This window comes from Protobothrops mucrosquamatus, unplaced genomic scaffold (genome assembly GCF_001527695.2).
Source record: "Protobothrops mucrosquamatus isolate PMUCROS unplaced genomic scaffold, P.Mucros_1.0 scaffold346, whole genome shotgun sequence".
Classification (NCBI taxonomy): Eukaryota; Metazoa; Chordata; class Lepidosauria; order Squamata; family Viperidae; genus Protobothrops; species Protobothrops mucrosquamatus.
In genome coordinates, this window is record NW_015386683.1 from 287883 (window position 1) to 300169 (window position 12287).

General features: G+C 40.9%; 1 protein-coding gene across 1 annotated transcript in view; it reads left to right on the top strand.

The window, feature by feature from the left end:
• Positions 1–9310: 9310 nt before the first annotated feature.
• ITPR3 (inositol 1,4,5-trisphosphate receptor type 3) overlaps positions 9311–12287 on the top strand; it is a 107949-nt gene continuing 104972 nt past the window's right edge. The window contains exon 1 of the mRNA XM_015815519.1: positions 9311–9632. Coding sequence (XP_015671005.1) covers positions 9544–9632 — 89 coding nt within the window. The 5' untranslated portion in view covers positions 9311–9543. The remainder of the gene's footprint in view (positions 9633–12287) is intronic.

A 12287-nucleotide genomic window follows, 5' to 3' on the forward strand; every position in this document is an offset into this window, starting at 1 on the left:
AAAATCTATCCATTTTTGCTACGATACAATTGACACATAATCAATTTGTGAGTTTTCCTTGTCTGTCATCAGCATCTTTTTCCTCAGTGATCCCTACATTCTTCTTTGTAAAGTTTGGCTCTGCAAACAAATCCTTTGGTTTTGATTCTTAATAAACTTCTCCATACTCTCCCCCAAGAGCAGATATTTTTTCTCATAAATACAGGTAGACCTCAATTTACAACAGTTTGTTTAGTGACCGTTCAACTTTATAATGGCACTGAAAAAAGTGACTTATGTCTATTTTCCACATTTACGACCATTGCAGCATCACGTGATCAAAATTTGGATGCCTGGCAACTGGCTCATATTTATGACAGTTGCAATGTCCCAAAGTCATGTGATCATCTTTTGCAATCTTCTGACAAGCAAAGTCAATGGGGAAGCTAGATTCATTTAACAATTATCTTACTACCTTAACAACTGCAGTGATTCACTTAACATCTGTAGCAAGAAAGATCATAAAATGGGGCAAAACTCATTTAACAAATGTCTCACTTAGCAACAGACATTTTGGGCTCAATTGTGGTCATAGGTTGAGGACTATCTGTATGTTATTAAACTATGGTGCCACAAAGCATGAAATCTTTGAGAGATGGATCTTTTGTTTATTGAAATATTCAATGACTTCATCAGAGATGATGGGGATATATAGCAAACAAAACATGTGCTTCATATTAGAACTGCATATACAAATTTGTATCGTATTCTGCACAGAGCCCTTGGTAAACAATGACTTGGGTCAGGTTACATGCATACAGATATGGGCAGATTTCCAAATTCATTGCAAAGTTAGAATAAATGACGAAAGGCAGTAAGAGGTGGAAAAATACCTTTAAACTTTTTTTTACAGAAACAACAGGTACTAATTTAATATTATGATGTGAATCAACAAACTCTGAAACTAGCTAAGGTGTCAGATTCTACTCAAATAGCTATCTCAGTCTGTTGCAATCATTTTTCCAGTTTTCTATTCAAATTTAATACTTGGATTGAGACAGGTACTGCTGCTTAGCCATACAATAGAAGACCTTTGTGTTAATTTTTATCTCTCCAAACCAAGAAGCTTCTTTAATCTCAGCCATGACCTTTCAACTAGAATTTCATGGCTGCATCTACAAAGTACTCTAGTTGATTGATTGATTGGTTGGTTGATTGATTATGTGCCATCAAGCCAGAGTCAAATCTTGGCAACCACATACATTTTCTCCATGACAATATGTCTCTAACTTAGTCTTTCAGGTCTTACAATGGTGTACCCTCACCCCTGTACCTGAGTCCATTCACCTTATTGCTGGTCATCTCCTTCTCTTTCTTTCCATCTTTCCCAGCATTGCAGCCTTCTCTAGAGAGCTACAGTAGGCCAATGACATTTAGTGAGTTTCTATGGCTGAGGATGAACTTGAAACTGGTTGTTTCTGGTGTAGTGCCCTAATCATAATACATGAGTGTACATTAATCATCATAAATTATAAAATATCCCTCAAATAGCTTTCCTTCATATTAATTTTTCAAAATTATTTTACAAACTATCATACCAATACATACAGAATTACAAATTCTTTTTGTTTACAAATTACATACAGTATTACAAAACCAGATGAGAGGGCCACTAGTTATTATATTATTATTATTATTATTATTATTATTATTATTATTATTATTATTATTATTATTATTATTATTATTATTATTATTATTTTTATTTGGTGGAGGGCAATGGATTTTTGTTACAGAAGGACCAATGGCAAGTCAGAGGCCAGGAAATGGATTGTTTTTCTTATTCATCAGAAAGCAAGCAAGCACTGATTGGCTTATAGTGTTCCTGCAAGTTCTTTGTGGGGGTAGGAGGTGAAAATCCTGAGATTCCTTCCAGATGATGGGAAACGCAAGACAATCCAAGAACAGGACAAGAGCCTCTTGCAGCTGTACTATTTTTATGTAATCTAATCAAGCAGGACAAGGTGAGAAACACAATGCTTGATTTGTGCATGAATTGCTTTAGTGGAATCTCAGTGGAGAACAAGAGAAGCCAATGAACATAATAGTAATCAAGAATCTGAAATAGGTCTCATAGAAGAAAGCACCTTATCACCACAGAATGCAGGATAGAGGAAAAACATCACATTACAGGAAGACAGATTTTGATTGATTTTTATAATAATAAGAGCAGGTTGACCTTGGAACTAATTAATCAAACAGGGGGTGAGTTCCCTCTGCTTGGATATGTTCTACAGAGGCTGGATGACCATCTGTCGGGGATGGTTTAATTTGAATTTTTGGACAGCACAGAAGAATGGATTCAGTGGTCAAACGGTTCTATTATTTAAAATTAATTAAACAAGAAAGTAAAGTTCCAAAGGCGTTTTCAGGGAATGAATGCTGTTATTGAAGTTTAGGATTCTACAAGGGAAGCTCACATCCTACTTGGTCATGAGGTAACCTCTGTGACCTTGACTGAGGGTTGTAACAAAAAAATAATAATAGATGGGGTACATGTGGAAGGAAGTCATGTTTGGTGGCCTCAGCTCCTTAAGAGTAGCATAAAATGTAACAGGGATTATATGTACTGTACTGTACTGTACTGTACGACTGTTGAAATGTTCAGTATAGTTCATAAAAGTGAGATTCACTTTCAAGAACAGCAGTGCAACTAAAGCCTACCTTAATTCTGACTATCTTCTGAGATAAATGTTTCTAAATTTGCCTTGATCTAAAAAAAAACAACCCAAAACAGCAATCTTTCTTGACAGACCTGAATTTTCAGTTTCCCTAGAGAAACAGCCTCACATGATTTCCCAGGTCTGCCATATCTAGGAAGGGAGAAAAAATAGAACAGCAAATAATTGTGAAGTCCAACATCAGTTTCTTTGTTCTCGAAAAGAATGGAATCTATTTTTAAATATGTTTGTTATTACAGCAGTGACAAGGTAAATGGAAAACCAGCATATAAAAATGTAGATTAGAGGAGGATCCTATCTGTTATGGAAGTTGCCAGACTTGTCCAGGGAAGTGCTTCATGGGCACTGTCACTAAAGGATTGCTATGGCAGTATAGCTACTCAAAAATAGTATCCAGAAGGTAAACAAAGCATTGGGCTACAGCTGTTTCCCTCTTCACTTTCTAAAAATGCTTTTTAGGTTCTACATAGCAGGGCTTTTCAACCTTTTCACAGATTGTACCGCTTCTAGGTTATGGCAATATTCAAGTACCACCAGTCGCCTAGCAAGGTGTCAAAAACTTGATGACCCAAAAAAAAAAAGAAAAAAAAAAAAGAAAAAAAGTAGAGGTGGTCCTTGACTTACGACAGTTTGCTTAGTGACTGTTCGAAGTTACAACGGCACTGAAAAAAGTGACTTATGACCATTTTTCACACTTATGACCATTGCAGCATCCCCAGGGTCACGTGATTTACATTCAGCTGCTTGGCAACTGATTCATATTTATGATGGCCACATTGTACCAGGGTCATGTGATCCCCTTTTGCAACCTTCTGGCAAGCAAAGTCAATGGGGAAACCAGATTCACTTAACAACCATGTTACTAATTTAACAACTGCAGTGATTCACTTAACAAATGTGGCAAGAAAAGTTGTAAAATGGGGCAAAACTCATTTAACAAATTTCTCCTTTTATATCCTTTCTTCTTTCCCCCCTCCTCCTTTTATATCCTCTCCTGTCTCCCTCCTCCTCCTTTTATATCGTCTCCTCTCTCCCCCACTCCTCTTTTTCTCTTTGATGCAGATCCAGCTAACTCCTCTTCCCAAGGCTGTGTCTTTTTTTCTCTTCCTCTCCCGCCAAAACCTCTTCCTTTTACAGTATATCCTCTCCTCTTTCTTCTCTTCTGGGTATACTAGAAGCACCGATCAGCATATAGCTACGTGCGCTGATCCTGGGGCTTCTGCCGAGCCCTGCAGCTCCAGCTGACTCTCCCTCAGGCTTGTGTCACACTGCTGCTGCTTCAGCTCATTCCCCTCCCTCACTACACTTTTCTAGGACGGCCGCGTACAACCTGCCAGGTGCCAAAGTACCACCAGTGGTACACGTACCACCAGTCGAAAAGCCATGCTATATAGAACTCAGAAGTTAAACTTGAGACTGATGGTTTGTTCTAGTTTAGAGTATGGTAGTTTATGATTTTTTTTTGAAAGATAAGGCATAAGATTTGGCAGTTATAAAAGCAGTATTCTTCCAATGAAGTCCACATAGCTTCAAGATGTGTAAAACCTGTAATGCTTTGTTTCTCATTAGTTTGGACATGAGGACAGATAATCTGTTGTGGGTGTGATTAAAAGGGTATTTTAGAACTGCTGGGAGGTGCAGGCATGTTCTTTCCTATTGGGTTTCTAGCCAACTATTACTGCTGTAGTTATTTCTTTTCCAGCGTTATCCTCCTTGATAGTCAACTTTGTTCATACCGACTAACTCTCCTTCTCCCTATTTTTTAATTCTAATTTCTCTCTAGGCTTCCAGCAAGGTGGAGAAGAACAGATCTCCATTATTTTATTTGGGGAAAAAGAGCTGTATTATTACTATTAGGATTTTACAGGAATTGGACATTTCCTGATGTTTAATAATCTACTTGGAACAAAAGGACATTCTGCACTCTTTTGCTTTAGCATTGGTGGACCAAATTCCTCTTAATGTTCCAAAAATAATGTTGTGAAATGGAAACTTACAGTTCTTTCCTTAGTCCCGCCCCCCTTGTATTTGTCAGTTTCAATCACTTCACCTCCTCCTCCTCAGTAACAAGCTATTTAATTTCAATTCTCATTTGCTTCATGACCTACAATAATGGCACGGTTTGCTTTTCTCCTCCCTGGGGTTATTTCTGCCTGGTCTCTTCCCCTATTTCTTTATTTTATGCTATTTTCAGCTGGGAGAAGACCAAAAGGGCTACAGGTGGAGGAGCAGTCAAACCAGTCCGAAGAAGCTACTCAGGGTCCTATAGTGGAGTCCATTCCATTCATGCTGTGTTGCCCTGATCACGATACAGGAAATATTATGCCAGCATTGTTTGTATTTCTCAGGAATGGGTGGAGACGATTTAAGCTGATAATGGGACAAGGAGTTAGAAAGAACAAAAGTCTAGGATAAATGTGATTGTTTATTCGGAACGTTTATAATCCAGCAATATGGGTAGTCTTCAACTTACAACAGTTCATTTAATGACCGTTTGAAGTTACAACGGCACTGAAAAAAGTGACTTATGACCATTCTTCACACTTATGATCACTGCAGCACTCCCATGGTCACGTGATTTATATTTGGATGCTTGCCAACCGACTCACATTTATGACTGTTGCAGCATCCTGGGGTCAACCTTCTGACAAGCAAAGTCAATGGGGAAACCAGATTCATTTAAGAACCATGTTATCAATTTAATAACTGCAGTGATTCACTTAACAACTGTGGCAAGAAAAGTCATAAAATGGGGCAAAACTAACTTAACAAATGTCTCAGCAACAGAAATTTTGGGCTCAATTGTTGTCGTAAGTATATATGGTTACTATTCAGACAACATTACAGCTGTTCTCCTTTCCTTTGTGTGTGTGTGTTTGCACATGTGCGGAAAGGAAATGAAAGAAGTGATAGGAAGACTTGGGAGGCTACACTTGTAAAATAGAAGACTCCAGTGTTGGGCTAATGATGCAGAACTCACGACCTCTAAATTAAGTATTTAGCACCTTTACTTTTTCCTCTTCCTTTTCATGTGCTCTTTGGGGATTCTCAGTCATCCAGGTCATAGTTTTTTCAAAGATGCTTTTTTTTTCTCCAAAAGGCAACTGGATTGATTTTTTTCCTTGAGAAAGAAGATGTTTTGCTTCTCCTCCAAGAAGCTTCATCAGTTCTGATGGTGAAGGGATGGAAGAATAGGTACTGGCAGTTGAGGCTGGATGGTGGAGGGGGATGGAAGGATTGTATTTCTTTGCAGTCATCTGGTCGTTAGCACTCTCTGAGAGCTGCTGAGGCCACTTGGGGGGGAAAAACAGTTCAGTTGCCTTTTGAAGAAAAAAAAGCACCTTTGAGACCATCATATGCTCTCTTTATCTAACACTTTCATTTATTTAGAGAGGAAGAATTCTCCCTCTGGACAAAAGCAGGGAAAGGGGAAAAGAAAACAAGCAGAGGGACCTGGGAAAGTGTTGGGAAGGGGGAAGAGCACAATCAATTTTGGCAATGCCAATTTCAGTAGATAAGCCAGAGCAGTTGTGTTGTAAAGAGTTTGGCAGGAAGCATCATGAGTGGAAGACTTAAGGGCATTCTCATCTTGCATCTAATATTTGGGGGACCAATTTCCAGTTATCTCTCAAAAGACATGAGCCAACCCTCAGCCATACTTACCAGATGGTAGACAGGGTTGGGAGATTCCTGGGTGCTTCTTTAAAATAAAACTGGCTAACAACTAATTGACAAGTTGGAGGGGCTTCAGGGTGAAGCAGACAGAACTGGATTCTACTGTTCTGCTTCTTAGCCATGTTTGTTTTGAAAAGTACCAGCACAGAACGTGCCAAGGCAGGAGTAAGTTTCATCAAAGGGCTAAACCTACTGGTCTAGACATTTGACAAAACTCACTTCCTTCCTAAATCCCATTTCCATACCTCTTATAATACCTCTATTAATGGATATTTTCACACTAAATATTGAAATTTGGTGGGAAGGGAGAGAAATGAAGCGAGAGGAATCCATTAATCGGTTGCCTTAGCATTTTTTGTAGACGCAGATTGAAGACATTTCCATTAAGTAGCAAACAACTGGGAAGGTCAGTATGAAGAGGAACACTTATGGTGGTTTATTTTTTAGCCCAGAAGTTAGGAAGCCAATATTTTACCTGAGTCTTGGATATATGCCTTTAGAGTTATATGAATGTTGCCTTATACTTCCTGGGGAAAGGGGAGGAAAAGATGTAGTAAATTCACCTGTCCAGATCCCACATACATTTATCATTCTAATATTCTGCTAGGCTTAAAATTCCTTCATGCATGTAGGAGATATAGAGGTGTCTGCAGGAAATGATTAAAAAAAAGTCAAGATGATTACTAGGGCAATGCTACTGAATCTCCATCTGCTTTTTATGTGCAAACCTCATTTTTTTAAAAATGTGGAGCTTCAATGGCACCATCATAGCCACCATCTTGCTTTTCTTTTCTTTTTTTAACTACACCCTGCAGACACTACAGAAGACAGAAATTAAAAGCATGCTCCATGGAAGATGGGCATTAAAGCATAAAGTTAGAGAACTGTTTTGAAGAGAGTGTGTTTCACTTTGGAAACAAATTAGTGCAAGAAAACATAGCTGCTTTGGATAACAAAGTTGTCGTTCCTTTCCAGGCTGCAATGCAGACCAAAACTCTCAGAAGGTGACATTCCCCTCATCACTGCATATCTACTTCTCATCACTGCACTTTCCTATCTTCAAAAAAAGCTGAACAGGTCAAGTTACTGCTTATTAACACACAACAGTCTTATCAGTAAAAGGCAATCTTAACATCCCTGTTAGGTAACAATTCCCATTCTTGCTTGTTTTTAATCAGAATATAAGCAAAATCTGGCTGGATCAGGCAACAGCCCTTCTTTATCCAGCATTTTCTTGGTGCTTGGCGCTCATTAGCAGGAGATGGAAACATCCTCTTCTTCTGTTCTTATTCCCAGCATTCTGCCTGCAATAAGGAGGTAGCCTCGAATCTTCAAAACCAATAATCGCTAAGAGATTCTTTCATGAATTTATCCAATCTTTCTAATCAGGGAAGTGCTGCGTGAAAAACTGCAATCTTTAGCCCTGCTCTAAATCTGCTTTGAATCAGCTTCATTGGCAGACCAGAAGTTGCAGTATTCTGACATAGGAAAAAAACTTTCCTGTTCACTTTAAGTTTATGCCATGCAGGATTTATGCACTTTGATCATACCTTGCCTCAATTACAGTTTTTCCATGCTAAAGATTTTCAAAATTCTACCTTTTTCTAGTAAGTGCTCTGATCAATTCACTTGCTCTCTGATGCACTTTCTCCCACTTCTACTATATACTTTTCAAATGAACCAGAAGTTCATTCATTATTCCAACTGTGGATGTATCATTGATGTACGGGGGATTGCGATGACGGCAGTTGTGTTTTCAGTCCTTTTCCCCCCGTTTCCTGATATATGTATTTCCCTTTCTTCAGCTGCCACCCAGAGTGAAACCCTTCTTTGATATAGCTGAGATATTGTAATAAGTTTTCATTTGAGTCGTCCAATAGAAGAACGCCCGTGATTTTTTTTTAAATTTACTTTTTGGATTTTCTTTCTTTCCCCCTCGGACAATCCGAAAAAACGTCGTGCCGTTCTGGCTTGAATTGTGTATATAAACAGAGTTCCAGTCCCTTTAAAAAAACTTCGTTGCTGCTAATTTCCTAGCGAAGCAAAAGGGAGAGTCAGCTACAGCAACTCGTGCGTGTCTTTCCGCCTTAACTGAGTCGCCGGAGGGCGAGTTGCAGCGCCTGCCTCCACAGGAAGGCAGGCGCTGCAACACCCACTAAGGGAGACTACACAAAAAAATAAAAAAAAAGGGGGGGGGGAAGGTGCAAAAAATAAAAGTTCATTGCTCTTCCGATTTCTACGCTACGCAAAAGGCATGGATCAAAAGAAAAGCGCGTCTTTCCCTCCTGTCCTCCCTCTGAATAAAAGCTGGGCATAAATAACCGGTGTCGTGCGCGCTGCGCGAATGAAAGCGTGTTTCAGTCGGGATGCTGGGCAGAAGGCAGATGGCGGAGCAAAAGAAATCCAGGCACACAGATCAAATATTGGCCCGAGGAAGAGAAGCCAAAGGAGCGCGTGTTTTCTGCTCGGTGCGGGAAAAACTAGCGCCGTTGCCTCGCCTGCCTATTCGTGTGCAGTTCCGGGAAGGGCTAACATATATTTAGTTTGGGACTTTACCAACGGTTTGGGCGAAGGGAGGGAAGGAGGAGAACGACAGAATTCATTAACCCTCCTTTTCTCGTTCCCGCCTCAAGAGAGAAACACTCTTCGCCCTCTTAACTTTCCTCCGGGCTCTTTTCGAGGCTGGAAAAGTTTCTACGGTGGGCAGGGGGCGGGGCTAGCAGGGGTGTGGCTTCCATCGGCGTCCTTTGCCATCCCAATTTGCATTGAATATTTCATCCGGACTTCCTGATCGGTTTCTATTGGCTGCAGGTAGCAAGCTGTACGCACGAGAGTGTCAGGGGGGAACTCATGCAAATCTCTGGTCCATCCGTCAGCTCCCCCCTCCCTCCCTCCCTCCCTCTCCCCAAGCGCCCGGCGCTCGCTCTATTCCAATCCCGTCTCTTCGCTCCTGTTGAGCGAGCGTAAGCGCGACCTGGCTAAGCGCAACCACGTGTAAACTGGCGGGAGAGATCTTGCCAATGCCTGGAGTTGGAGGGAGCCTGTGGATTACTAGTTCCTGGTGCCCCGCCGGGCACATGGTGAAGCGCTTCAGCGGGAAGTGAAGGGAAAGCGAGGAGAAAAAGCGTCGGGACGAGCCGCCGGGATCATGAATGAAATGTCCAGCTTTCTGCACATTGGGGACATCGTCTCCTTGTACGCCGAAGGGTCGGTCAATGGCTTCATCAGCACTTTGGGGTGAGTCAGGAGCAGCAGCCTCTCGGAGGCAGAAGGAAGAGGGGTAGGGTGGGGGTGGGTGGGGAAACGATTTGGGTGGCTCTGTTGCAAAGGAAACGGACCCCCCCCTCCTCCCCCTTAACAGAAGCGTTCACTCTTAGGTGCATAGCTGAGGACAAAATGCCAGCCACATTGCAAACCGGAGTAGTTTCGATCTGAAGTTTTGAAGGGGAATCCCTACCTACCTTCCCAGTTCACAGCCAGCCTCCTCTTTCTTTTAGAGTTTTTTTTTTTTTTTTGCGCTTCGGGGGCGGTTGGCATCTCGCCTCACTGCCTTTTAGATGAAGCGAGGAGTTTGTTGGTAAGAGAGGCGGAGAGGGTGGGGGAGTTTCCTGGGCTCGTCCAAACGAGTCTGCGGCCGGGTGCAGTCGCTTTCTCAACCAGCAGGGGGGGTCTAGGCTTCCGGACCACAGCGCCCCAATCATTCCGGTGGGTGACTTGAGCCTGCCCCGCGGAGGTTTGGAAGAGCGTTAGGGCAGCTGGTCTGGGCTGTAAGAACTGCTACTGTTGCAGCAGGAATGTAAAAACACTTTAGAAAAAAACAAAGCGACGCCTGGTTGGAACTTATTCAAACAATGTATGTTTTAAAAATCGGAGAATCTACCCTGGTATTTCTGCACTTGGCTGCTTATCGGAATAATCGTGGAATTGTTGGTCACCTTACACAGGAGTTAGCCCGAAAAGCCCTTTTGCCTACAGCAAAACAGCCAACCACATAATTGCACGAAGAAACCCAGGTGGCATATTAATATAGGATATGCTTGTAAGGGTAACAGTCTCCTCCATCAGAAAAAAAGTACTTCAGTCACTCATTTCACTTCAGTGACAGCCCCAAACTGTTGATGCCCATACTGCTGCCTGCAGTACAAAATAAAAGGCCGTGGTTTTGTTTTGTTTAAAATAGAAAAAGAAAATGGTTGTGAAACAGACAATTTTCCCAAATCAACATGGCCTGGTGTATTTTATGCTTTCTGTTTCCAATTAATCTTCCCACTCTTGTTCTCCCCCCCCCCAAATCTCTTCCATCACATCTGTCTCTGTGATCTTCAATTTGTAATGCTTTTGGGCAGGGACTTTGTCACTTCTGGGTTCTCTACTACAGAATCTGGTTTATAGCTGGCACTCACTAAATGCTAATTAGCAGTGATGAATCAGTGCTTGTAAACGGTGACATAACCTGCTCAGTAACTTGTCAGTACTTGGAAACTGCCAGTGGCTGCCAACCAGCTCTGCTATTTTATTCTTTGTTTGGGGATCCATGTGTTCCATAAGTGTTCTTGAGAAAAGTAGTAAAGCAATCTAACTGTTTGGATCTAGGTAACTTCTCTTTGTCCAGGATCTTACTTAAAATTAAGCCCATAGGTAAGTGATCTGTATTAGGATGGTTCCATTTATCTCTTTCTGCAGGACAAACTATTCCTTTTTAAACTCATCCCTTAGCAGCCAGTTTCTGGCTAGATAGCTAAATCTCATACTGATTATGCTAAGTGATGTTGATGGGGTACTTGCTATATTCCTGCAATAACTTTATGAGATCCAAGTAAGTTGTTAGCAGAATTAAGTGAGGTAGATTCATGTCAGAAAAAAAAATCTAGTGATCTATTAGATGAACTTGGACTGAGTAAGCAGAGCTTAAGTAACAAAAAGCAAATCATGCTAGCTTTCTCTGAAAAGAAGGGCCCTTTACTGTTATTTTTCACATAATGATATATCATCATCATCATCATAATAATAATTAGGTCCTGCGCAGAGTATATTGGTAGCAAGTATTTTCTAGGGCTGGCTGAGGAATTCTGGGAGTTGAAGTCCATAAGTCTTAAAGTTGCCAAGTTTGAAGACCACTGGACTAGTCCATGTAGTTGCCAGGAGTTAAAGACTGACTCAAAAGTAGCAAACAAGCATAAAAAACCTTTATGTATCAATTGCATCCATTCTTAGATTGGGAATCCTTGCTTGTCATATATACCTTGGTTGCTTCCTACTTGGAGTATTGTATTACCGTTAATGTCCTCAGAGACCATTCAGAAGCTACAATTGATGCAGAACACAGTAACACCTGTATTGCAACATAACTTTGAAAACTGCACTCGCTTTATAGGCAATTCAAAGTGCTGGTTATCAGCCCTTCATGGCACAGGATCAGGTTATTTGGAGGACCACCTATCTCTGATTATGTTTGCCCCTCTTATGAGATTCAAAACAGTGGTCCCCTTCAGGTCCCCTATATGAAACACTGTCTTCCAATGGGACCCAAGAGGCATGCCGTCTGTATCGTGATGCCTTCCTTTTACAACAAGATTTGGGTATTCCCAATTCTGCTGGCCTTCCATAAAACTCTAAAATCTTAGCTATTCCTCAAGCACCAGCTTGGGACATTGGATGAGTGCATCTGAAAAATGGGTGTAGGATTTTGAATATATTTTGCTTTTGGCCTTTATTTGTGCTATTGTACGTTGTGTTATTTTGTTTTTATTGTTTATCATGTTTGATTACTAATCTTTTGTTGGCTATCCAAAGTCACAGTTTGAGATTTGGGCAGCCACATAAATCACTGAAGTAAATAAATAGCTACATGTCAAAAATTAGTTTAGCCATGAAATATTCTCTTGGACAACA